Genomic DNA, 27,171 nt, shown 5'->3' on the forward strand with positions numbered 1-27,171 from the left:
CTGATGGGGTTCCTCACTTATAGGTGGTCTGGAAAAATGTCTTTATTCTTTGGCCTCTCTAACAGCTCCAGCTTGCCAACTCTGAGGCATTGTTTGCCTGTTATAAATTAAATCTGTTGAATAATTTGGCTTTCTTTACAATTATCCTTCTTACCAATTCTAGAAAAGACTCCTTTTCAAGGCTCAAGACTTACCTCGAACACCTCTGTATATACATCACCAGTGACAACTTTAAACACTGATTTAATGTCTTATTCATGGTGGCCTCTGGACTTGATGCACAAGCCATCTCTGATATGCAAGACATATCAAATATAGATATTACAGACACTAAAAGGTAGGTGAGATGAATTCCACCAAAAGCGTCAACCCTTCTGATGTAAGCCACATGGATTTATTTTTCATACATGCTTGGATTCACTTTCTGGCAGTTTTCTGTTCTTCGGTGATTTCTGTCTGGAAATCAGAGATGTGGATTCTGTGTTTGAGGGAAACAGCAATGTACTTGATCTGCCCTATCCATGCACTGAGCACAATGAGAAGAAAAATGCGAGCATATCATCTGTGGATACTCTGAAGACAGAAAAGTCCTCAGCTCTTGAAAACATGACACTCCATGTACTTACCCCCATGATTATGTGTGCGTGTGCAACACCTCAAGGCATTATGGTTAAAAGCTGCTAACCTGTATTTTATATTTCCTCCTCAGTTCTCGTTTCTGCAATAGCAGAGCTATCTTAATGATCGAAGCGATTGAACACTTAGAGTGTAGCTGTCAAATTAAGCAATCACCTTTCAAGAAAATAAATGTTTCCAAAGTGCTACTTACACATCTTCTGTTCTTGAATTAAACCACAAAACCACAGTTGGAAAAGCCTTGATGTGCTGTAGGTCTTCAGGGGTAAAGGTGGTGAATTCTACACTGCTTTAGACACCACTTTCTGAGCAGGAAAAATGTAGTAAAAGTCAGATCCATAACGTCTCCTTTTCCCTCTTGATTGTTACTATCTGTCAAACCATGCAAATTCAAGAGCACCAGTAAGTACTTGTGTAATGGTGGGTTTGTTGTCGTTGATAAACACTAGTGTTTAGTGGTATTCCTATCAATTTCATTTGCTTCCTGACAGTTTTATATGGCAGCTGTGAGCGTGCCACTAGTAATTCAGAGATTACATCTATCCATTCAAAGGTGGTAAAACCAAAAATCTGTTGTTTACAGACATTGACTATATCCATTATAAGAGAGATCTGAGTCGTTTCCTAAAATATGTATCAGTCTAGGTATGACCAGTATCGATGAAGAACCTGGAGTTTTATAATATTGTATAAGGATTTATAGGTATGTCGTATAAAAAAAATGCAAATATATACTTAGTTGATGTTAAAAATCATGACAATTACAATTTTATTTCTGATATAAGTTTAGTTCTGAGTTAATTCAAATTCGTAAGTTTTTAAAGGGTCTTGGCACGTAAAGATTTCCATTGGCATTTAAAGCTTACGGTTTTAAAAATAAAAACGGTGGTCAAACTCCTGTAGGATTTACAGCACCGATTTGGAATGTGGTTTGTTGCTAGTGGCCTGAAATTGAGATTTATTGTATCAGTGGGTAATGTTTGTCTACTCTAATATGCGGAATAAAAGATGGTGTTTGTTCTTGTGTACCACTCTTCGAACCCATTGAGCAGTGCCTTTCCCCTCCCTGCTCCGCATTCTCATAATTAGCTGAAAACCGTAAAACTAGCTACTGCTGCATGGCAATAGAGAGAGATGAGTTCTATCTATATTTTATCTGTGTGACTAATTTCAAGTTCATTTTCAAAATAAATACTTGCTAAGATGATATTTGGTTGTTCTGACTTGTGTGTAGGTTACACTTGAAGCCACACTGGTTATCTTGTGTTTGGTTATCCCGAGTGGATAAGAGAAATCTGTGACACACTGAATCACATAGAGAAGGTTGAAGTCTTTAGTTTAATCTCCGATTTCTGAAATTATGTGGAAAAAAAAATGAAGGATAATGAGTTAAATTTGCTGGATGAGTCTCAAAAGAAACTCCAAAACTTACCATACCAAGGTGACTCCAAGTTGATTATACATATAAATGAATCGGGGTTTTTTTAGGTTTGAAATTAATGAAGAGCAGCTTTCACTTTTAGCTTTAGACCTGTCTCTGCTGCTCTGAGTGACACTCATCCATCCCCAGCCACTACATGAGGGAGACTCTGCCCCTTCCCGCGGCAGGGGCTGCTGCGGTTGCACCCTCTGTGCCCAGTGCCGCCGACCGCGGTGCAGTAGGACCAGCTGTGCCGGCCTGGGGGTGAGCGGGACACTGCTGCGGGACAGGGTCCCACCGCCCAGCCGCAGAGTCCGTGTTCCTGTGAGGGTCAACCGAAAAGCTGCGATGGCAGATCAATTTGGCGAGTGGTTTATTAATCTTCCTTTCAGAAGGACAGAGATGGTTAGCTTGTAATCAGAATAATTCAGTATGTGATGAGCTCTGCCATAGCACTTCTTGGTTCTATGAAAAGTCAATGATTCTGGTTTTGAGTAGCTTTTATAGCTATTGATTTTGGTATATAAGTTATTTATACAAAATATTGCAGGGAAAAAGTAATGGTTTTTTCTTTAATTTGATGATTGCTTGCTGTTTATTACTGCATGGCTCAAAAACTGTGGTGGTTGGGAAGCACCTCCATATGACCAGTTTCAAAACATGCTAATTTAATAAAACAGAAGGTTACAGAAGATTACTTTAAACCCTGACCTTACTGTGTATGCTGTTTGGTAGCTGTGTAATGAATTAGCATTTCCTTTGAAAAGCGTATATCCCTTGTTAAGGTAGGTTTTGGTGTGTTGAAGCACAGGCAATGGCACACCTTTGTAACAAGTGAAATCGGAGACCGGACAATGTCAACAAGGTGTTCTTGAACTAAAGGCTTTAATGTAAAAAATGGCACTAGGACATTCAAAAGCAGATGTCAAAAAGTGTAAGTGAAATTAGAAAATGTGTGTATTCATCTAACCGGTGTGTTTATTTTACTTCTCAAGTACATGGTGGAATGCAGAAAGGCTCTAAACTTCCAGTTGTCGGTGAGCAGTTGCAGGCTCTTGCGCAAAACTTGGGAGTTGCAATTGGTACTTCAACATTTCCATTATTTATATGTAGGTATTTCTCCAGTCTCATATGCAGATACTGCTAAACAGCATCTCACTATGTTATACTTTCATTTCTGCTTTGATAATTTTTTTTTCTATCATATCAATACCTGCCACATAAGGAAGTGAAGGGAACAATAAGATTAAGTGACTAGCCAAACCACACAGGCGCTTCCCTGAATGGCGATTGCTACTTTGAAAACACAGTTTGTGGCAACTGGTCCTCTAAACCTTATATAATGGCTTGACCTGAAGAATTCTTTATCTTTTGAAGCTCGAGACATGACTTTACAGAGACATCATGGTCCACCTCATCTATTTCTGGCAGTTTTCATTCTACATGTGCCCTCTTATTTTCAAAGAACAGTTTGAATAATGAAAACTAAAAATGGTAAACCCCTAAACACTTATATTCCCACCTGGTGGGCTGAGATACTGGATTTTTGGCAAGATGATACTTTTTGCTGTGCAGCTAGTGGACCTTTTCAAGATTGTTATCTCTTTATGCATATTATGCATATTTATGTGTTTGTACTACTTAAAAGAAAACAAAATCATATCATGTGCCTGTAATGTGAAACTAGCTGGAATTGCTTTGATTCCTATTATTTCCCAAAGTACAGTATGTCTTGAAGCTTACACTGTATACACATAAGTGTGTTGTGTGAAGTGTTAAAACATTTCTTATGTGCATTTTGATACAAAGTCAACTGTTTGTGTCTTTAAAAACTCCAGGTCTCTAATTTGCAGCACATTTTTTTATGTGGCATCACTGCTGAAGCCTATTTCCCACTCTCAAACCCAAAAGATAATTCTGAAAAAAAAAATATATAGTTTTATTATAAGAGAAAACTCAGAAGGCAATCTCTTGAAACTCATTCTGTTAGTTCACTGGCAGCCTTCCAACTGGGCATGTCACTGTTTTAACCTTATTGCAGAAAACTTTTATATCTTCTGCAGCCCATCAAGTAGAGGGGGACCGTGTTCAAGGACTTGTTCTCCCCCCGTTCTGGCACCAGATGTCATAGGTGCTTTCTAAACCTTGAAACTTCTGTAAAAAGCTCTAAAACGCACAAAAACCAAACCCTCTTCTCTGCCCTACTTTGAAGGTCTTTTCTTCACTATATATCCATCGATGTGAAAAATAGTCCATGCTGTCATATGCCCTCTACTATTCCATAATGGTCTAGTGTTTGTCCCACAGGAAACCTTTACAGAGATTTCAAATTATTCACAGAACTGATGCCAAAATCTGAATATGTAATAGCAAGACAGATTTAACAAAAAAATTTAGGTAGTATATTGACTTAACTACTATAGGGATTTCAAATATAATTTAAAACACAATTTTGGAGCAGCGTCATTGGGAGCTGAGGGGTTCGAATGAAGTTTCATGTTTGCACTTTTTGCAAATGTAATATTGGCATAAGTTAAATATTATTTCTTTCTTTAGAAACTTATTCAAATTTCTATGGATTCTAAATGTAGCTGAACATGCTTTATTCATCAATTTTGATACCCCTTAAGTGTAGTAATTCAGGAATTTCAATGGCCCTGCAGGTTAGAGTTTTAGTAGCTGTTCTGATCTATGTTGATACAGATTGCAAATAACTTTGTATTGTTATTCTATTATGTCGTGGTTTCACCCCGGCCACCAACTAAGCGCCACGCAGCCGCTCGCTCACTCTCCCCCGGTGGGATGGGGGAGAGAATTGGAAGAGTGAAAGTGAGAAAACTCATGGGTTGAGATAAAGACAGTTCAATAGGTAAAACAAGAACCACACACACAAGCGAAGCAAACCAAGGCATTCATTCCCTCCTTCCCACGGGCAGGCGGGGCTCAGCCACCCCCAGGAGAGCAGGGCTCCATCACGGGTCATGGTGACTTGGGAAGGGAAACACCATCACCCCCAGTGCCCCCCTTCCTCCTCCTTCCCCCAGCTCTATGTGCTGAGCACGACGCCATGTGGTGTGGGACATCCCTGGGGTCAGCTGGGGTCACTGTCCCGGCTGTGTCCCCCCCCAGCCCCTCGCAGGTGGGGTGGGCTGAGGGGCAGGAAAGGCCTTGGCTCTGTGCAAGCCCTGCTCAGCAGGAATGAAAACATCTCTATTATCAACACTGTTCCCAGCACAAATCCAGAGCACAGCCCCGTACTAGCTACTATGAGGAAAATTAACTCTATCCCAGCCAGAACCAGCACATAGTTCTATTGTACTACTAACAAAAATTTCTACATTGCCTGAAATGCAACACACACTAGAACTGTCGTTATGGGTGTTCTGCATTCCTCTTCAGTCACTTCTGAGACAAGAATGCCACTTTTGCAAGTGAAAATGTTTTTTTTTAGCAATCAGACATAGAAATTTATTCTACAGTCTGAAGGCCATGAGTGTGTAACAGCATTTAGTTTGGATCAGAAATGCGCTTTTGAAGTGAATGTCCCGGCTGTCCCTACTTACCCGACTTTGCTTCTCATTCCCCTATGCTCACTGAGGATGCGAATTGGATTTGTCTCTGATTAAATCAAACTCCAGGGGTGCACTCGTGTGCTAACAGACTTTAAGTCTATGGGACCACGGTAGAGCTAGTCTACATTAACGCATGTATTGTCTAAAAATAATCCAGGGGAACCCCAGTCGGAGGAGGAAGAAAATCCCCACCGTCAACGTTGCAGTCCTCTTGCAGAGGAACTCAGAATGCTAGTGACTCACTGACCCCATCAAAAACTATATTTTTGATGACACTTTTAAGAAATAATTAGGCAATTTTTGGATTATGAGTGTTATTTTAACTGTCTAATAATCGTTTATTTTGATTAGGCTTTTAAAACATTGGTTGGACTTTAAAAAATTGCTGGCTCTGTATATAGGGTATATTCCTTTTGTCCATTGCAAGATACTGAGTGTAATACTTCTCAGGAGAATGGTGCAATCAAAGGGCAGCCTCTTTCTTCTACTGCCAAGGAAAGCAGGTGGAAAAAGCAGTTGCACCTAGAGCAGGAAGGCGGACCAGATTTCCTCCTTGGGTCTAGTAGAAATTCAGTTTGTTTACAATTAATTTATTTTCACTTGAAAACTAAACAAGGTTTCTACATTCTCTCCTGTAATAATGAACCTTCAGTTAGAATAGCATCTATCTCTGATTTCTCAGTTTAAGTCAGTTCTTTTGTGACAAGATGAAATAATCACAGGATCACAGACTGGCGGGGGTTGGGAGGCACCCCTGGAGCTCACCCCGTCCCACCCCTGCTGGAGCAGGCACCCCCAGAGCAGGGGCACAGGGCCGCGTCCAGGCGGGGGGTGAATGTCTCCAGGGAAGGGACCCCACAGCCTCTCTGGGCAGCATGTGCCCCTGCTCTGGCACCCGCACAGGGAAGGGGTTTGTCCTCATGTTCAGGTGGAGCTTCCCGTGTTCCAGCTTGTGCCCGTGGCCCCTTGGCCTGGCGTTGGGCACCGCTGAAAAGAGTCCGGCCCCATCGTCCTGACACCTGCCCTTCAGATATTTATAGGCATTGATGAGATCCGCCCTCAGCCTTCTCTTCTCCAGGCTGAACAGACCCAGGTCTCTCGGCCTTTCCTCACCAGGGAGATGCTCCAGCCCCTGATCCCCTTGGCAGCTCTGCCCTGGCCTTGCTCCAGCAGCTCCCTGCCCTTCTTGACCTGGGGGGCCCAGAACTGGCCGCAGCCCTGCAGATGTGGCCTCACTGGGGCAGAGCAGAGGGGGAGGAGAACCTCCCTCGCCCTGCTGGCCACACGCCTTTCCATGCCCCCCAGGGCACCGCTGGCCCCCTTGGCCCCAAGGGCCCGGTGCTGGCTCAGGGTCACCTCGCTGCCCCCCAGCACCCCCAGGGCCTTCTCAGCAGAGCTTATAATAATAATAAAAGCATTTTCTTTTTACCCACAATATAAATGGGTGCAGAAACTTAGAAAGGATACATGACTTAGATATTTTATAGGTGTATCATCTTTCCAATAATAAGTTACAGAGGTAGATAAGGAGCTAATCAAAGTGTTTGGAAAGATATAGTCTTGGATAGCTGTAAAAAATACAGTTTGAGGAATTAGATTGGACATTTCTAGGTCATCTATACTTAAATATTACGTAAGTAAGAGTGAGAAAGAAGAAACTAAGAGAATAAAAGTCACTGTCTTGGGACATAACAGTTGTGAGAGATTAAGAGAATTTGTCACTGGAGATGCTGGAGGAGGGAATACAAAGCCAAGAAGATAATTTATGGACCACAGAGCCACTTTATCCAAAGGAAGACAACAAACGAATAAACACTTCAAACAAAGAACAGATCAAGAGAACTGAGGATGAGAAAAGTCAGCCAGATGAATCAGTTAGAGAATGAGATACATTTTTGGTTCCAGCTCTTCAGATTTTTCTCACTGGCATGAACAACTGTAAATCCTAATATGCAAGGAGTAAACAACTTGACTAAAAGGTGCCATTTGTAGATTGTCACTTTCTGAGCTACAGCACGTTTTCAAGTGCTTGTTTGTAGAAGTAACTGCAGAAAACAGTATTTGCCCTTATTTTATAATTAAGGTTTTGTGAGACTGGTAAAAGAAAGCTAATGCAGTTGAAGGCTCTTTATGCATGTCCTCGAGGCTTGCCTCTTCATAAAGGTTTGTGGCCTTTTTCAACACACTTTCTTACAAAGGAAATTCTTATACTACATTTAACACCAATAAAAGTCAGAAAACGGCATTTGTTGGTATGCCTGATTTAATTCATAATATTTTCCATCTTCATTTATTCCAGCTCTTTCTTATTTCTTCCACGCTCCCTTCTTGAGTCATACACGGCATAGTCTGTTTGAATTTCTATGCGGTTTAAACATATGCTTCGGTTTTACAGACTGTTGATGTGTTAGCGGATGTTGACACAAATTTGAAAATAGTTGGAAAAGAAAAACCTGAGTAAAATGGAATTTTCAGATTAGCTTGGTTCAGAAGAGTCTATAGGTTAAGCTGTTCCTTTTTCAAAATGAATCCTGGACCTCTTAACATAGAAGTAATTTAAATATCTTCTTAATGATCTTCATTCGGTTCATTGCCCTAAAGCAAACTTCTCTCACGGGAAAGATCTTTATTAAAGCCATATGTTCTTTTCTTTTGAACTGCAGCTCGCCACAGCCACCTTGGATGGCAAACTCCAATTGTTTGTACCCTGATATTTGCCAGCCTGTGGAGCTTTGGCCCCGGCGTTCTGAGAACAACGACTTGCCGAGAGAAAGGAGACTGGTAACTCGCCATTAGGCAAGCAACGTAATATTCCCTTTTAAACTACCGTTTTCTTCTGATTTTGTTTCTGCAAGTTCCTCAAGCTGTTCTCCAAGTTCTTCTGTTGTACAGTCTGTCACCTTTATTGCAAAACTAAGAGCAAAGATCAAGAGGAGAAAGAGGCTACTCATCAGCCTTCATTCTAGCACATCACCACGGAAGTGGCTTTCAGAGGGCTTCCTGGGTGCCATGGTTAGGTGTGTCCTGCAGTGCTAGACTGGGGCCACTTTACTCTCGATTGCAAACGCAGGTAAAATAGCAACTGTTCCATTTTTAAAGGTAGATCTGCCTGTGACCAAATATTTCAATTAATCTCAAAGAGAGAAAAATTGTCTGTCTTTCTGAAATGCCATGGGAGTCTTTCTGTTACACTCCTTTGGGGTTACTGGATGTTGTTTGAAGGCAGAATGTTACGGTTTTACCCTTTAAACTAAATTCTGTAAATTTCTTAGAGAATATGTAAGAAAGATCTCTTTAAAATATTATCTTATTGCTACAGTCTGATATTATTAAAATAGCTTTAAATGTAAAGAAATAATTTCTGTCTTTTAATAACGATTTAAATATCTTTTTAAAATTTTAAGTAAAATGAAAATAAAGTTATGGGAAAAAATGTTCATTTCTGATATTCTTCCTAGTTCATTTGTTTTGGTGTTAGAAAAGATTTGTTAGACACCTCATTTTTTAAAACTAAGCAATCTAAGTGTTCATTGATTAGGCAAGAGTAGAGAGCATGTATATGACTGGTGGAAGGAGACAGATTTTTGTCTTTTCCTTGCAAACTTGTGCTGCCATTTCAGTTAAATTTGCCAGAACAGAATCACTAAACTTTATTAATCACATTACTTTAAAAAAAGGTGGAAAAAATGGAATACCCACCACCGCTTTAACACCTGTCAGTATGGCCAGATCACTTTCAGTACTGTAAAGAACGTATTTAATAGGCATCCCCAATTTATACATATAATATTTAGTACAAGTGAATCAAGATATTTCTATAAGCTGTTTAATTTCCATAACAAATGTGCATTTGAAAGGGCTTTAGCTGGCTTTTGCTAAGCAAAATCATATACTGTCATTATGTGTCATATTCAGATATCCTCCACAATGCAACAGTCACATCAATAACTATAGGAGTGTAGCGCAGCTAAATCATACTCAGCAGGAGTCTGAATATCAGAATCGGGCCCGGTATGATCAAAGCAAATGTGAAATAACCCACCCGAATACTTCTTCAGATCAAAATCGGGTTAACCAAGAGATCACCTTCTATGCTGTGGCCGCACACTGCTACGCTGTGCTCATGAATCAGCAGCTAGAGTGGAATTTTTAGCTCTACCGCAGGGATCCTCAGCATGGTCTTCTTCAAACTTCATTTAGCTACCTTTCTCATCTGCGTGCTCTGGCCTCCACACCAAGAGTCACTCTTCAAATACAGAAAAACAGCATGGCCCCTAGCTGTACTTGCAAGGAAAGTGTTGCTGAGCCCTGGGTTGCAACGTGCTTGGTAGTGACCGACTCTTCGGAGCGTTTGAAACACCTGCTGAGAAGGTGTGAAGTGTAATTATGGCTTTTTTTAAAAAAAAAGCACCACATTTTTTAAAGGGAAGAGTAACATTCTCAAGGCAGAGAACACACTCAGAAAAACTCTGAATCCTTGCTGCAAGCCTGAAGGTTGTCGCAATCCCCAGGGGACTGAAGTAAAAGAGAAAGGTTTCCATTTTATAGACCTCCTACCTTCCAGGATGAACTGTTGTCAGTCCCCAGTCAGCCTCTTAAACCTCCTCTTAATCTTGGGCTGGTTGGATCTGTGCAGGAGGAGCTCTTCTTCCAAATCTAATGTATTACCTCTCTTTCCTTAAAGTGAGACTCAGCTGTCTGATGCTTTCTGGACACTTTTATCAAGGACGTTTGCTGGACAGAAAAGCCCTTTGGGGCATTTTGGCCGTGACCACAGCATCGTCAGTCCATGCTGAACAGAGGCTTTCATCTGTTCAGGACTTGCAGATGTGCAGCTCTTCGGTAGCCCAAGAATTTGTTAACCCCTTTTTCCCTCAGGGGGTGAGAGAGAATCTGCCCTACCACACAGGCACTAGAACTTTTCAAATGGAAATTCACTACAATTTTTTCATATGTTCAAAAAATAAAGATCATCCCCGCCCCCCGCCGGGCTCCTCAGAAATGCTTGAATGCTTGTGGTTTTGAAAATGGAAAACTTTAGCTGCCACACTTCAAGTTTGGCGAAGTTAAATGCTTGAAAGCAGGTTTTCTAATGGCAAATGGGGGGGGGGGGGGAACTGTTGTGGATGGTGCTACCATCTTATGATGTTTAAAATTTTCTTAATTACTAGGTTTTCCTTCTGAGATCCGTTTGGTAGAAGGACACAGGAGAGTATATGTGATTACTGAGGAGTTGCAGTCATAAAAGATTACTCCTCAACATAATGCTGTACCCACAGAAGCACTATGCCTTTGGTTTTAAACAGGCAAACTGACATTTATATTTTCAGCTCCTGGCATAAAGACAAGACTATTTGAAATGAGACAGTCCTAAAGGCAGATAGGAAAAGCTCCTGATTAGCAAGGCGGGTAGTGAATCTCAGCTATGGAAAATGGACACAGACAGCTGTAAGTGTAAATATTTAATAGGTCATTGTGAGGAATTTTGGGTATGGTTTCAGACTGCTTTTATGAAAAAAGATGACTATAGTATATCTCCCATATATCTTGTGAAAATGAGAAGTCTGGCTTTGAAGGAATACATGGTAGTGTGTGAGGAAAACAGTTGGCAGAAGAATAGTCTGTTTTAATTCAATATTTGCTGTGTCATCATGTAGCATCTGTCCTTGATTGCTCTATACGTTGGGGAGAGGAGTGGCGTTTTTGTGACTTTCTGTGTGCTGTTATGCGGGGGACTTTCCCAGCGAACACCTCCTACCAAATGGCGCAGAATGCTTAAAATGGATTTACACAGGAGCTCGGCTTGGTGCTCAGAGCCAGAAAGCATAGGGGGACAGCCAGCACCGTTCTGAAGTGGATCCTGTTAAAAAAGATTTGGGATTAAGTGGTTTGCAAATACTAGGTGCCGCCCATTTTTCTGTGTAGAAGGAAAGGAGAGATGGACAAGTTTGGGTTGCACTGTCAAGACGAGGGGAAGAGCAAGCCCACGAATGAACTCTGCTTTCCCTTGGCCATTTCCATTTCCTTAATTCACCATGGAAGAAGTGCTCTTTAGATGTATTCTTCAAGACTATATTATTTTCCATTATACATATAGTTGCATTTAAATACTCCTGGAATATCTGGAGGTAGTCAGTGGCACTTACTCTTTTCTTCCTGCCATTGTTCCTTCATTTAATCATACCCAATTATCTTTTCAAAACTGCATTGTGAACTGTATTTTCCCTTTTAAAGAATGAACAGACCTGTTTGTCTTATGGTATTTAATTGGAGGAAGGAAAAAAGATCAATAAAAATGGCATTAAATAATTTCAAAGAAATGTTGGGGTATGCCTGACAAATAAAAATAATGTGCTTTGAAATTACTATGAATATAATTTAGGATGTCTTGCTTCAATGCATGAGTGGCAGTTTGAGAATAGCTGTCAGCAGAAAGGGAAGACTAACATAGTACCTTCCTGGAAATCCTTGCAGTTTTAAAGGAGTTATCTTATTTAAGGACAGTAACATGTTGCTCTGTGAGGTATTGCCTTTTATCTTATTTTCTAAACTGAACTTCTACCTGCCAGTACTCCCACGATCATTTAAGCCGAATTCTGCTCTTCAGAGTTCTGCACTTCAGTAAAGCAAGAGTAATTCTGCTTACTTTTGTGAACATGGTGCTGCTCGGACCGGACTCCATCTCAGCTGTTTTACTAAGTTTCAAGGGAGAACAGTACACTTCTATTAATACCAAATTTTTGGTGACAGAACAGCGTAAGCTCTGAAAGCTGGTTGCACCTGAGGAGGCCTACAGAAGATACTGATGGCAAGCAAGTTCTATGTTAACTGTTTTATGTTAAATCTTTTTATGTTTGATATCAATATGGTATCTTTACCTGAAAAAATCTACCTGAAAAAAAATCTTAAAATCCAAAAGGTAGCGTTTAGCTGAAGGCCTTTATTGTATATATTTTCATGAAATCTAAATCTTTCTAAAAGAAAAGTATTGGACCAAACAGAGGAAATGATGTGGCATGAATGAGCAGAATTATAGCTATGATGAATTTGATTTAACATAAACTGATATAAACTTCATTCCCAGATTCAGAGCTTCCAGATCAATCTTATGTTGTGACCAAAGTTGAATGGACCACAGTGAAACATTTGCGCTGTCTTAGTTAATGAACTCGTGCCTTCCCTTCTGTTCAGACAAGAGACAGTTTGTGATTTGTTGGGGTTTGTTTTGCTTTGTTTGTTACTGGACAAAAGTCTGTTCTGAGCAGAAAAATATTGTAAGATAATGTGGCAATTGGGTTGATCCTGACATCCAGTCACAGAAGAAAGATGAACCCTTGAGAAGTCACCTCCATAGACCAGCCCACTAGCCCGAAGCAGCTACTCCTAAATCATTCTTGACAGATGTTTGTCTAAACTGTTCCTCAAAACCACTGGTGACAGAGATTCCACAGCCTCCCCAGGTGGGAAATCCCCTTGGTGCAATTTGAACCCATTAGTCTCCGACTTAATCCATCAGGCACAGGGGATAATTCATCACCTTCTCTTTGTACATACTTGGCAATTGTCATCATGTCTGCCCTCAGACTTCTTTTTTCTAGTCTAAACAAAGCCAAGTCTTCCAATCTGTCTTCATAGGTCATGTTTTCTGGACCTCTATTCATTTTTGTTGTTTTCTGTACTTTCTCCAGTCCTGTGTTCCTCTTTCTGGAAGTGCAGTGCTCCCAGGAGGTTACACCACTACATGCGATGTCGGTGCTGTGTAGGCTGAAGGCATGGCTTGGTGCATCTTAAATATGGCACTCATAATTCGACATTCCTTCGTGGTGTTGAGTTTGTCTACTCAACGTGGCATTACTGACTCATGTTCACCCCCTAGGTTTGCTGGATCCTGCCAAATTTCAGCTCATTTTTCCAATTGGCCAACATCACACTGAATCCTGCTCCTGCGCTCCCACGTACCCCAACCCTTTCCCAATTTATTATTGTCTGTAAATTGAATAAGCAATGATTCTGGAAGGCGGAGGAAGTCAACCGCCTGGCGACTTGGCTCCTAGGTTATGTATTCACTGCCAAGGAAGGTGTTCTTTTTATTTCACTTACTGTAGATGGGGATGGGGGAGAAGACATTCAGTGAGGTAATTAGCTGAAATTACTGCCTTATTCTAGCAATCCCGTGAAGGTAGGGCACTTCTGCTTTTACTGATGTTGAGGTCAACAACATGTGAGGGTCGTTACTACTTTACAGTGCAAATTTTTTCTTCCTTCACTCCTCAGGACTTTGTGTAGATGCGTTAGTCCCCTGCTGTAAAAAACAATCAATCATGCATGCACTTACATGTATGTATTTTAGTTCTATCTGAAGGCATGGGCTTTGAAACAATTCATCGGCCTGACCCTCCTGTCAGGTTCAAGGAGGTTCCGACCCTGAGAAAGGCAATTCGCCCTTGGACGACACGTTAGCTGCAATGACTCCATGCTAGTTTTACACCTAATCTCTGCATTAATTTTCCAAGAGCCACTCCTCATTTGCACTAATAGAATTAAGATGAGATAAATCTCTGACTTTTCTTCCCTTCACAGGCTTTGTATTAAAGTAGCACCAAATGCTGCGGTTTGGCTGTGTTGATTCAGACTCAGGGAATTTGCATCTTTTGGAAAGCGACAGGAAAACAAAAAGGGTTACTGCTCTATTCTTTAAGATAGCATTTTCTGATTTATTTTTTTTTTAATGCAGCTTTCATGTAAAGGCTACACTTTAGTCCCACTGCAGGACTGGCCATTCTAGGAGACCTACCGGAGGCTCCCAGCTGCTGTTTCTCTCATTAGCTGTGTCAAGCACAGGGAGCTGGGATATTATTGCATAATATTTCTCTGAGCAGTTGAATTAACAGAAGAAAAGAATTATACAATTTTCTTAAGGCCAGAGGAAGAATGAAGACTATCTGAAGCAAGCATTTTCCCCATTGTTTCAGGCTCTTCATGTGGTAATTAATAGCAAAAAAAAGCAAAGGATAAAAGTTAACCTGATTTTGCCGCGCCTTGTTTTAATTTTAAAACAAGACAGGATTGCAAAGTTCTGAGCCTTATTAGTCTTAAAGCCCTGTTAATCCAAAATTTGTTTAGTCTCTACATGAAAGACAATTTCTAATCATCTACAAGCATCACCCAGTGTCTTTCTGCTTGGGGACTGCGATGCGGACAGCCGGCTGCGCTGCGCTCCTGCAGGGAGTAAGCCTACGCACTGCCAGAGCTTCGCGGCACATTCCATTATTTTAAGCCACAGTGAGACAGTAAATAAGAAAAGGCAGCTATAGCTTAAATACAGGCCCAAGTTCAGGGTTCACTGGAATAGTGGCTGAGGACTTCCCATTTGTTTGCGGAGCCTGTAACAGCAAAGTCATCTTAGAGCTGACTTGCACCGTGAGCTGTGAAAAGTAACAGCACATAGTAACGTAGCTGTGGTTCTGTTTCTGTGCTATTACTCAGAGATCTGCCAAAATGCCTGGATTAAACACTACTTTCTTTTCCAGGGCAGCCCCTGCCCCTAAACTTGCCATTTAAGCTCTCATTTTGGAAGCGAGAAATGTCTGTATATAGTTTATTCTCCCACAACACCCAGAGGTATCTCGTTTTACCAATTTGCAGGCGGGACTCACGGGCAGCTACCGATCCCTGGGCAGAAAGCATCGCCTCGGGTCTGCACACACTGACTAGCCAGCCCAAAAGCCATGCCTCGGGGGAGGATGCTGGCTTCAGGTGGTAACGATCCCAGAACGAAGGAGACCAGAGGCTGAAAGCATTCCTGGCCCAACTCCACACCCTTGGCTAGGGTTACACCAGGGGTGAGCTTGGCCTAATGAATATAAAACACACTCTCCACAGTTGTAGATAAAAAGACATCTTGAGGAAAGGAAATAGAAGCTGAAAAAAAAAAATGAATGAAATGCCTTCTACCATGTGTGATCCTGGGCTATGAAAAATACAGTTGGAAGGAGCTTTTTTCCCTCCTCTAGTTGAAACCACTGTGATCAGTGGTCTGACATGGGGGTATGTTTCCTTTTACCCCTTCTTCCTCTTTGCTCCCACCCATGCAGAGAATATATTCAAGTGAAGCATGATGTGGAGTCGTGGGACCCAGTAGATACAAATTACCTTCTGTCCTAACAGAGTTGTATGATGTTTTTTTAATCATTCACTCATCCAAAGGTTTTTTCACCCACTGCAGTTTTTCTGACTTCATGATAGTAAGCTATACTGAAATTGCTTAGGAAAACAAATCTGTGTAATAAGAGAGTGGTAAAAACATAATTTCAGGTTTCATTCAAGAGACATACCGATATGCCTTTATTATTCTTCTTCAGAAATACTTTATGCTTTTGCACTTTCCAGATTGCCAGTCGGTACCTTAATACAAATAATATTCTCTGTTATCTCACTTTCAGGCACCTTCTAAAATGATCTGCATGCTGAGACCAGTTGGAATAATCTAATATACAGTGATTAAAATAAAGACTGTAAGGATGATGTAAAAACAAATATAGTTTGGGTGGGGGAGACTGGAGATTTGAGGTATTTTTCTTTAAAGTGTGGACATTCACTAAGGGTAATGAAGTTGCACACCCTTTATATATGTCATAATATACACACACCGTCATCATCCTGCATAGTCCTTTGGCAGATAGACTGGAAAAACATTTTAAAGTTAATAGATGACAACTGGAACTAACACCCAGCAACATCCCTATGCATTTCATATTTATTATATGTGGTTAATACATTACTTAAGAAGACACCTATAAAAAATGTAATTAGGAAGGGAAATAGCTTTCTCCCGGAGGGAAACCTGTAAGAAGGGTGAGGTTTCCTCTTGTAGTGCTTTTTCCAAATGCCTTTCCAGTAGGTCGCCAAATTATGTGAAAGATACAAAAGCTTTGAGTCCCGACCTTCTCTAAGATTCACTAGGAACATATACTCCCTCTGTTTTCTCTAAATGGAGCAGAGGAAATGATACCCAGAAAATGAGCCTGGTTAAGTGACTCATTTTAGGTATTTGCTTTGGTCTAATTGGTTTTACCAAGGCCATATAGGATAACAAAAGCTACAGCCAAGTCAGAAATGATTTTTTCGCTAAAGATACTGACTCCAGGCTCATGAGTTCCTAACATCAGGTAACCCACTGAAGAGTCTTCCCCATTAAACTGGTCTTCTGTGTGACAGAAAAGAGATGTTTCCATAAAAAGGATAAATAAATGAAATGAGTTGCTACAGCCGCTTCCTCTCCGATCGTACCCCCTTCACCACTGTTCAGTAGGAAAAACTTCCTAACATAAAAGTCTGGATTCAAAAGTAATGTCAGAAAAAGACATTTTGAGCTTTTCTTGGTCTCTTAACCCTTCCTCTAGATGCTCGTTCTTCCCTTTTTTCAATTTGCCATTCGCTGCAAAAAGGACTTTTCTAGCCTTTATTTTGAGCAAAATAAAATAAAATTTAAAAAAAATCCCCCAGACTCCAGAATTCATCCTTGGCATTTTTTCCTTAAGGAATGGAGCTCTGCAGAAATTCAAAGCTGCAGTCCCATTTAGTGTGCTGACAGAGTTAGTCTGCTTCCCTCGCCCGTCCTTTGTGTGCTCCCTTCAGAGGGAGAGGGATCGTGTATCTGGCTCCCGTCTGAAACGAAATCAACCAACAGCCTCATCCGTGGGGCTGGCGAAACGAGAATCTCTTCCTGGGAAATGTTGCTGTATTGTAAAAAGGGCTTTGTTTTGAGTGAGGGCAAAATGTCAAAGGGCAGACTTTGGGGTTTATTTCCCAACATAGCAGGGATTTCCAGGAAATTCTATTTCGTGAGACAAAAAAATGTGATGTTCTGCTCTCCTTGCTGGTCCTGCCTGGTTCGTAGGCAGACAGGCTGCCTGCCTCCACAATGTCTTGCGTTTCAGGGTAGTAGGGATCGTGGGAAGATGGTTAGCAGACAAGTCAGCTACCTGGGATAGGGACCCCCAAAGTCCCGGATGAGCCACTTTGAGTCCCACTAGGAGCCAGTGAACAGCTACTCTGGTTCCCAAGCAGTGCAGGGAACAGCAGAGCCTGGGAGTCTGAGAATCCAGATTGCTGGAGAGGCAGGGAGCTTGCCATGGAGTCCGCTGCTGACTGCTGGGCTGGCCCATACGGAGAGGGAAAAAAGCTTGGGGAACTGGTGAGCTGCGTAGTCAGCTTGGAGTAGCCTCTGACATCTGGAAAACCAAAGTCCTCCAGATCCCTGGCATCTTCTTGGAAAGCCTGAGCAAAAGCAGAGAGGTGAAGACCTCAAACAGCTAGTCCACCACGATGTGTACAGAGAAACCAAGAGTCCAGAGCATAGGGAGGCTGAACTGACAAATAAGCAGCCAGTCCTTTGCCAGAAATGTGCCAAGTTTCTTTCTAAAGTTGCCATATTATCAGCCTTTTCCCATGGAAAACTGTCTCCATGGAAAATATTCCACCAGATCTAGTTACCTCTCCTGTATCAGCGAACTCTAGAAATGTACATACAGGATTTCAAGGGGCTAGGAACTGAAGTGCCCCTTTGCTCTGAGAGGACATGTCTGCAAATCCAGCCTAGGAAAAAGTTCTGCTACTCTGCCCCTTCAGAGCAAAAAAACCCTGCTGGTCCATATGCTATTTTAATAAATTAATTGCCTTCCTTTCCACTAATGTTCTCTTAGATGGCCTGAAATCCTGCATTTCCAGGCTGGGAATATCCTACGCTCATCAGCCCATTCTCACTTCCATGTTGTATTTTGCAGGAGAATAAAAGCTTGCATTTTTCACATTTTTCTCCCATAAATCATTGTCTGTTAAACCATTTTTCATTTTAATGAAGGTTTCAGTCAGAAGATGAGGTTACGACTAGACTAACTGGCAAAATCCCAGTGAAAGTAGTAGATTCAGATTGTGTCCTAATGCACGGCATCCACACGGGATCTCCAGGCACATTCAGACTACGAGAAGTACGTTTGCTCAGTGCAACCCCCAGGACAGCTGCCAGACCTGGTAGATCACTTTGTGTTTGAGCGGCCTAATTTTAATAGCAGAACCACAGCTTCGAATTGTATTGACTTTGTTTTGCTGAATGGAGCGGGAAGTGGGGGAGGCTTTCCTTGAGTCCAGCTGCAGTTTTAAAGTCAATTGCTTGCCATAAAGACCTATCACTTGTGTTATTCCAGGATCTGCTCTTAAAGGGCTCCTGTGTTCTACCAGGAGATCGCAGACCACAGGGGACTGACAGAGCTTGCTCAGCCCGTTGCCACGCTTCGTGCACCAGAGAGCCAGGGCACTGGGGAACGTCGGCCATAGTACTATGTCTATGGTCTATGTGAGCACAGGGGCTCTGCCTGCAATGTCAGGGTAAGGTTATGACAGGCCTGTGGGATGGCTGCTAGATGCCCCAAGTCCTCTGATTCTACCCAGATGTAGTTTCCAGGCAATACGGGAGGAGACCCTGTGGACATCCTCCCAGATCCAAATCAGAAAACTAGGCTGGAAAACAAAATTCAGGCATTAGGGGCTGAAATTTGTTCTGCTTTACAGATGAGAGGGCAGTTGGGTTGCATGAAGCTCTGCTTTGGGATGAGACAGGAGCCAGTCGAGCTTATGAGTCAAGATCCTGGGCAACCTGCTTTAGGGGACACTGCTTGAGCAGGGGGGTTGGACTAGATGTTCTCCGCAGGTCCCTTCCAGCCTCAAGCATACTGTGATTCTGGGATGAGCTGGGTAGGCGTGAAATACCACTGCATGGCAGTGATTAACTAGGCACAGGGAGGCTGGAAAATACTTTTAATGCTAAGCTAAGAGCACTAAACACCCTTTTGGAAGAATGAAAGCATTTCAGACTCCAGCTTGACTTAGTTGCCCTGGCCTAAATGCTACCAAAGGGTTTTGTCAACTAACTTGAAGGGCTACGTTCAAAATTACTCATATCAGTCAAGTTTGACAACTTCTGCCACCTAAGGAGCAGAGTTGTGGCAGTACTGACGCACACGCGGAGCACGGTAAAGCAGCTCCTGTTTCCTGCAAGTGCAATAAAGAAATTCCAGTGCAATTTCATCTTCTGGGTAACTCAGTGGGTGGCTGAGAGGAATTTGTTCGTATCCCAGAAATGAGAAGTAAGTTAGGTTTTAATACTAATTCTTTGTGTCTAATTGTTTTTGTGGCATGTGTGTGCTTCTTGGATAAAAAGCCAATTATGTTAGTAACTAACAACCAAATCCAGGAGTGATTTATTCATAGCCTTGGCCATGTCTTTAAATAAGAAGGAAAAACCATATTTCAAGTCATTCTAGCCTACAGCCTTATATCACTTTCATTTGGATTCTTTCTAGCACTGGAGGACCTTTGAAAATCCAAATTAAGATGAAAAAATTGAATATTACTTTGTTAGGAAAATAAAAGCAGTAGGTCTCTACTGACAGGACTTTCAAATGCAGTCTGAAATATGAAATAATAGTCTTCTTGATAGCATTTTAAGCTTCCTCCCACACAGATTTTCTATTTCCAATGTTAGGACGAGTACGGATAAGTCTGAGGTTTAGGGTTCTCAATCATTTTCAAGCAAGGGATGTCCATAGCACAGAGACTCTCGTGTTATGTAAATTTTTATACTGGTACAAATGCAGAGATGAAAAGAGTTAAAATTCTTGGGTCTGTTGAACTCCCTGGCCTCAAGGCAACCAGAGCGTTAACTAGAGGCTAGTACTTGCTGGTACTGTACGTAACTGCAATGGACACTTGTACGTTGGACCTGTTAGTTGTATGTAACAAGTGTTGAACTTGGCATGCTGTGGTATTGTGCTGGTTTTGACTGGGATAGTGTTGATTTTTTCCATATTAGCTTGTGTGGGGCTAGGGTTTGGGTCTGTGCTGGAAGCAGTGTTGATAACCCAGGGATGTTTTCGTTCCTGCTGAGCAGGGCTTGCACAGAGCCAAGGCCTTTCCTGCCCCTCAGCCCACCCCACCCGCGAGGGGCTGGGGGGGGACACAGCCGGGACAGTGACCCCAGCTGACCCCAGGGATGTCCCACACCACATGGCGTCGTGCTCAGCACATAGAGCTGGGGGAAGGAGGAGGAAGGGGGGCACTGGGGGTGATGGTGTTTGCCTTCCCAAGTCACCATGACCCGTGATGGAGCCCTGCTCTCCTGGGGGTGGCTGAGCACCCGCCTGCCCGTGGGAAGGAGGGAATGAATGCCTTGGTTTGCTTCGCTTGTGTGCGTGGCTCTTGTTTTACCTATTGAGCTGTCTTTATCTCAAACCATGAGCTGCCTTACTTTCACTCTTCCAATTCTCTCCCCCATCCCACCGGGGGGGGGAGTGAGCGAGTGCATAGAGTGAGTGGTGCTTAGTTTCTGGCCAAGGTTAACCCACAATAGGTATTGATTACTCTGAGGTTCTATTTTAAATGGTTTGAAATGTCTCTCCTAGAATGTTTTAACTGCTTTAAATTCCTTTTGTCCAGACTGAATAGATTTTTAATGGGCAGAGGGAACTTGCAGAAATGTTATCTGTGTGCCAGGAAGTTTCAGGATTACCTCCCTTCACTTCACTGGGGTTGCCTTAAGACAGAAGCCACTGAGACCCACCTTTGTGTCTCACAGAGAAGAAATGTGTTTGGGTGAATGACCCAGAAGCGTGCGTGTCTTACTGGGCAATCAAAGAGTATTAACGGGCACCAGCTTTTCCTCCAAGACCAGTCATCTCTTCTGCATTTACTTTGACTGTTCAGTACAGCAGGAGCAAGCCTGCAGGTGTTTCTTCCAGGCACCTTGCATGCTTTGGGATAGTCTCAGTGAAAAAAATAGTCATATTCATAGCTATTCTACATGAAATTCAGCATAGGTACACCCAGCTGATGCAGGACTCGGGACTGCTGTGGTATAAACCACTGCAAAAGACCAGAAGGGAACAAAGTATATGCATGGATTAGGATAACACTGGGACATCCTGGCTCTCATTCTTTCTCCCACCATCTGCCATTCCCCTCCCTCTCATCCTCCGCTTTGTCTGAGCTGCAGGCAGCAAAATGATTCAAAGATTTTGTTTGAACATTGGTACTGAAAGTAACCCTGAGCGGTCAGGCTGGCTGGGTACACTGAGTCTGAGCTCAAAGGCATCATGCTGCACGGCACGGCTGGGGCTGATACGTCACGGAAGATTTGCCCCGAAGGACAGAAAAAGCGCAACGGATCCATGTTGCCGTCTGGATATTCTTGTGTTGCTCCTCACTGGAAGAGCGGGGCTCTGCTCTCTTTGCTTGGAAGAATATCCTGTTTCTTGAGACTGTCCTCAAAGGCTGATGAGGAGAGACCCTCCTAAATTTTTTCGCTATGACATTCTTTTTGAAGGTTTAAATGCGAAATGCCAAAAAAGCAATGCAAGCGAAAAAAACCAGAATGTCACCTCCAGTTCCAAATGTGAAGGGTGATAATGAAGTTCACGTAACATATGGGAAACGGTACCGCTTTGTTTAGCCACTTGGCTTGAAATATAGACTCTATGGTGCTTGCTGTGCAAACAATGCTTAGTTGAGCCATCAAAACAGAATCATGTCCGTATATAATAGTAACGATTAAATGCTTATTCTCCATGATCACATAACATATGGCTTTGTGCTAGAACGTACGCAGTCCCAAAGGACATTATGTGAATATAAAAGATTGTTGGCTCATGGCTCCCCGGTTGTGTTCTCTGGCAAAGTCTCTTCAAGAACAGAGAGACACATACACAAATATGAGGACCCTAATGGGATTTTTTTTTCCTTCAGCTTAATGCATTACTGACAGCAGTGTTGAGGAACTTTACTAGCAAAAATATACGTAAATATATTGGTAACATTGAACACCAAGTTGCATCAATGATCTAAAAAGCTGGACTGAAGCACAGGATCCGTACGTATAGAAACAACTTTGAAAATGTTTTCTTTTTATCATTCTGATTTGCATGATGCTTTTCTTCCGATTTGTTTTTCTTTCGTGAGATGATAAATAAAGGATGGGGCAAGAATAGCTTGCTTTGGTTTGTACAAATCCTCAGAAATAGTGTTGGTGTTAGCCACAGACTTTGGTGTCAGCCACAGACTTTTCAAGCCTGCATCCTCTTACCGTTTTGGCGGCTTCTTGAGGAGTTTCTTTATTCCCCTTTGCTTGGACTCTGCTCTTGCCAACTTCCTTTTGTCTTGTGCCTCTTTTCCTCATAGTTACTGGTAGCTCTGCTTGGTAACTAGTAAACCTTCTATTTGCCCAGCTAGGGGGTGGATGGTGCCAGGGGTCCTCAACAGCTTTCTTTGCCTGCTTTCTCTGCCTCGGCAGCTCGTTCCAGGTCTGGACCAGGAGGAGTGTGGGCTCTGCTGCTTTCCACCAGAGTGGAGATGCTGGGAGGCAGGAGTGGCACGACTGGTACAGGGGTGCAGGCAGGTCCTCTGCGCTGCCTGGGGACAGGCAGAGGGTAAGGAAGGAGGGAATAGCTCTCCTGGGTGGGAGCAATGCAGCCAGGGTCTGACAAACAGGCTACTAGTAATCACACAAAGCTACGGAAACCTCCTACCAGGAGGGAGCAGTGTGTCAAACTTCCTTCTCCGAGGTGGGAGTAACGGCCTGGGTGGGCACCCCAGAGTCCTGGCTGCTGAGCACTGCTCTGCCTCTGCCTGCGCCCACAACCCAGCCTCACCTTTCTCCTTTCCGCTGCAGGTTGCTGTCCCCCCCCGCCGGCATATTTAACACCCGAAGCACAGCGCGGAAGCATTGCTGCATGTTTGCAAATGAAAGTTGGGTTAGCAGGTTTTACACGGTGATTTGTCCACAAGCTCTTGTCCTTGCTTTGTTAATGATTCCTTCTGAAGTACCGCTCTCCGAATACAGGCATTGCAAAAGCTTTTTTTTATTATTACGACTTGTGCAGCTACATAAACCATATGTTTGAGTATGTGGCTGACACGTGTGACTGATAAACGGAGTCACCTGCAGCTATTTCAGTCATTTGATTGGATGAAAAATTAAATTTTTCTGAATTTTGTATCTTCTAGGACAAATAGTGAATTACTTGTTCAGACTTAGAAGTCTCCCTGTCTGATTCACATATGGGTTTTTAGCAGAAATAAATAAGTACTAGATGAAGACCTGCTTCTGTGGTAGTTTGCTGCTGATCGACCCGGAAGAAACACGGGTGTTACAAAATAAAAATCCCGAAGTTTACAAAAATATTTTTGTAATACTCAACAGCTTCTGATTATGGTATTATCATTTGTTCTTATTCTCTAATTATGTTCTTATTAATCTGCCTGCTCTGATGCCTTCAGTTACCTGCCTTCAAGATGCTCTGGAGACTCAATGAAGTCCTTTACTTGTCCTCACCATGGCAGTTTAGTTCCTTCACAGAGGTGTAAATGGAGGCCCAGAGCTATTTCATTTACCCAGCAAATCTCTAGCAGAGGCTGGGGGAGAATCTCAGGTTCATTATTCTCCCTCCAGCCGATTCACAAGCTGTCTTACTTCAGCGGCATCTCAGCTGCAGGGCTGTGAATTGGCCATGTCACTGGGAAAACAACCATGATAATTTGTCCAGGAATTAAAAACCCCATGCTCCACAGCTGTTGATATTTTGCTTCCTGAGCCAGATTTAGGCAACATAGCAGCAGTTTATAAAGCAAATCTTTTATCTTTCCTGCCTTCATTCAGCTAAAGCCGTAAACAGGACACGTTGTGTAATTTTTCTAAGCTGAGCTGGGTTGACCGTGGCTGCAGCTGTTAATCAAACTAAGTAACCGTCAACATTTGGTTGCCTAAAAAGTTCTGAAAGGGCTGTTTCACTCTCGGTTGTGACCAGCAACGCTGACCCACAGGAGCGTTGCAGTGTGTCTTTTGGGGTCTGGCCTGAATTAAGAGCTATCGGATGGACAGAAACCCAGCTCCGAGTCTTGGCTCTGACAGGAAAATCGAGGCTGCAGGTGAGGCAGCAGATCAATTTGCCCAGAACTTTCCAGTTCACAGGGTAAAGTCTGGAGGTCCCCATTTCAGTGTAAAATGTTCAACTGCTAAGGCATAAAGCTGTGTATGAAGTGCAGACAACTAATTGGCAGGCTGCAGTAACGTGCTGGCCAGGTCAGAGATTTATACTAGCCTGCACCATGATTAAGTCACTGGCAACCTGTGGAAAAAAAGCGGGTTGTACTACAAAGTAAAGAAGTTGCTTTCCAGGTCCTAAGAGCACTGAAGTTTGCCAAAACATTCAGAAATCTCAGAGCCAGCCAAGTGGCGACTGACATAAGTTCTTTATCTGAGACGTTTTTATCTTGTCTGCCAAGTCCTTAGCTCCTGAAACAAAGAAACTCTGTCTTTGTTCATGCAGAGCATGGCATCTACAGCCAAAAGCTAAAGGTGACTTTGCCCCGTCAAGCTTCTCGGGTCTGTGTGGCTGCCAGGTCCTTCCCAGGGCCGTGGTCCTGGCGCAGGCTCAGAGCTGGGCAAGCCTCAGCAAAAGGAACGGGCACGCAGCGGTACCAGAAGTGATGGAGGGGATGAAGGTGTTATCCACACCAGTCTCCAGGTGCTGATTTCTTAGGCAAAAGGCCAGTTACATTTGACGGGTGCAAGAACAGGGGTGGGAATTGAGAGCACAAATCCAAGGGGATCCAAAGAGGGACAAAAGTGTCAAAGGCGGCAGAGAAAAGTTGGTGTTTTGCAAAGCATAGAGCAGGCAGCCGTGCATGGAGAAGGGTCTGTGAGGCCATGTGTCTTACACGCGAGCTTGTGAAGCCACATTTTGAAAGCATGCCAGGCTTATGTTTGGCCAATATATTAAACTAAGCGGACCTGCACTGACTGGTTACTTAATACAGGGGCTGACTTGTTTTGCAAGCTGTTGGTCAAGCCCATGTTGCCTGTAAAGACATGCATATGCATTGAGGACAACTAGTTTTGGGGCTAGAAGAAGATGGGATCAGTTTTCTTCATGGCTGAGTGGGACCTTTCCAGGGTGAAGCAGAGCTGCCCAAGGGAAAGGGCTTAAGGGACCCCTTTGGTACGACGTAGCTCTTTTACTGTGGTAATTGCCACCCTCACCAGTCTGCTTTGCAAAGGATGTTCTGAAATATAGCAGTTCACAGTTTGGCTGACTTTTCCCCATTATTCCTCACTTTTCCATCATGATGATTATTTTGCCCTTGTTGGTTTCCTTCCCACATTTTTTCAAGTGCTTCCAGAGAACCTTGAAGCTCAGCAGCCTCAGCATACGCGCCTTTTTTTATTCCCTTGGAGCAGCTGGCTGTGTCCTTACAGGGACACAGATGGTTAGTGGATTTCTTTAGAGCGCACACTTGAGATGATCCCCTTCTCTTTGGAAATTTTCCTTCCATTCTGAGGCATCTTTGCTGAGTTTCTCTCCATGTGGGCAGTCAGTTGAAAATGCGTTTGCCTTCACAAGGCGGCTGGTTTTTATTGTTTTCCTTTTGTGATTGAAGGCGTAGGCTGATCTCACACGTTGAGTCCTGTGTGGAGCGGCATCTTTCAAGTAGACAAAATAATACTGATAAAAATTATGGAATTCGAACTCTGGATTATGAATCAAATTCTAGTTAATGGATGCTCTTGGATGAGCCATACTATATAAACCAAGAGCAGATGAGGCTCAAGAGCCAGACAAATGTTATTTAAAATCTTATGATACATTTAAAAATAATAAAGGAAAACATAAATAAAGTAAGTTGACTGGGGCCCTGATCCTCAGAGCCATTGTTTCCTATCAATATTAGACTAAGAATTTCAGAGCTGGAAAGAACTGATCCTCCTTTCTATAAAGCCCTTGACAAAAACAGTTCGACGAGGCAAATACAAGAGCTGCAGGGGGTGCATGACTCATTTAATCCATAAATATCAGCTGGACAACGATGAAGACTTGCACCAACACTTACGTACATAAAGCTTCGATGATGACAGAGCAAGAAGTAAAAATGAAACTTTTCCATCCTAAAGTCCTTAACTTTGAACAGGCAAATGTACCTGTAACATCTTAACGTCGTGGAAACAATGGAACGTGCTCTCTGAGGTGGTTGGGTTCCATACACAGCCCCGCGTGGGGTGAACTGAATGTTGCTCAGCAGGAGGGTAGTTTTAGACGAGAGATGCTTGTAGTCCCTGAAGACGTTTGAGATGACTATAGGCTTACTTCTGCCACCAGAAAAAAGGAGGTCTCTGGCCTAAAACCATGGTACAGTGGCAAACTCACTGCACTAATTAAAAAGAAAAAATAAAATGAACAGTAATTGTAAGAGGAGAAAATAGACAGACATCAACATATTTTTATTACATTCTTATCCATCAGACACAGATAACTTCAGTCCAGAAATCCTAAAGCTGAGAATATCTTTGGCATCCTGATACTAATTTTAAATAAATGTTTGAAAACTGAGAACATTTCAGAAAATTTAAGTGTGCTAATGTTCTGCCAATATTTAAGAAAACTACTACACTATGTTCAGAAGAAAAATACTTGATCTGAATTAAGCCTTGGATAAAAT

The 27,171-nt window shown here is 42.6% G+C and overlaps 1 protein-coding gene across 1 annotated transcript in view; it reads left to right on the forward strand.

Annotated features, from left to right (window-relative positions):
• The window catches only part of WDR27 (WD repeat domain 27), a 134,973-nt gene extending 125,907 nt beyond the window's left edge, over positions 1 to 9,066 (forward strand). Inside the window, exon 25 of the mRNA XM_075089559.1 lies at positions 8,292 to 9,066. Coding sequence (XP_074945660.1) covers positions 8,292 to 8,339 — 48 coding nt within the window. The 3' untranslated portion in view covers positions 8,340 to 9,066. The remainder of the gene's footprint in view (positions 1 to 8,291) is intronic.
• Positions 9,067 to 27,171: the final 18,105 nt, after the last annotated feature.

The sequence above is a fragment of the Phalacrocorax aristotelis genome, chromosome 3 (assembly GCF_949628215.1).
Source record: "Phalacrocorax aristotelis chromosome 3, bGulAri2.1, whole genome shotgun sequence".
In the NCBI taxonomy this organism is placed as follows: Eukaryota; Metazoa; Chordata; class Aves; order Suliformes; family Phalacrocoracidae; genus Phalacrocorax; species Phalacrocorax aristotelis.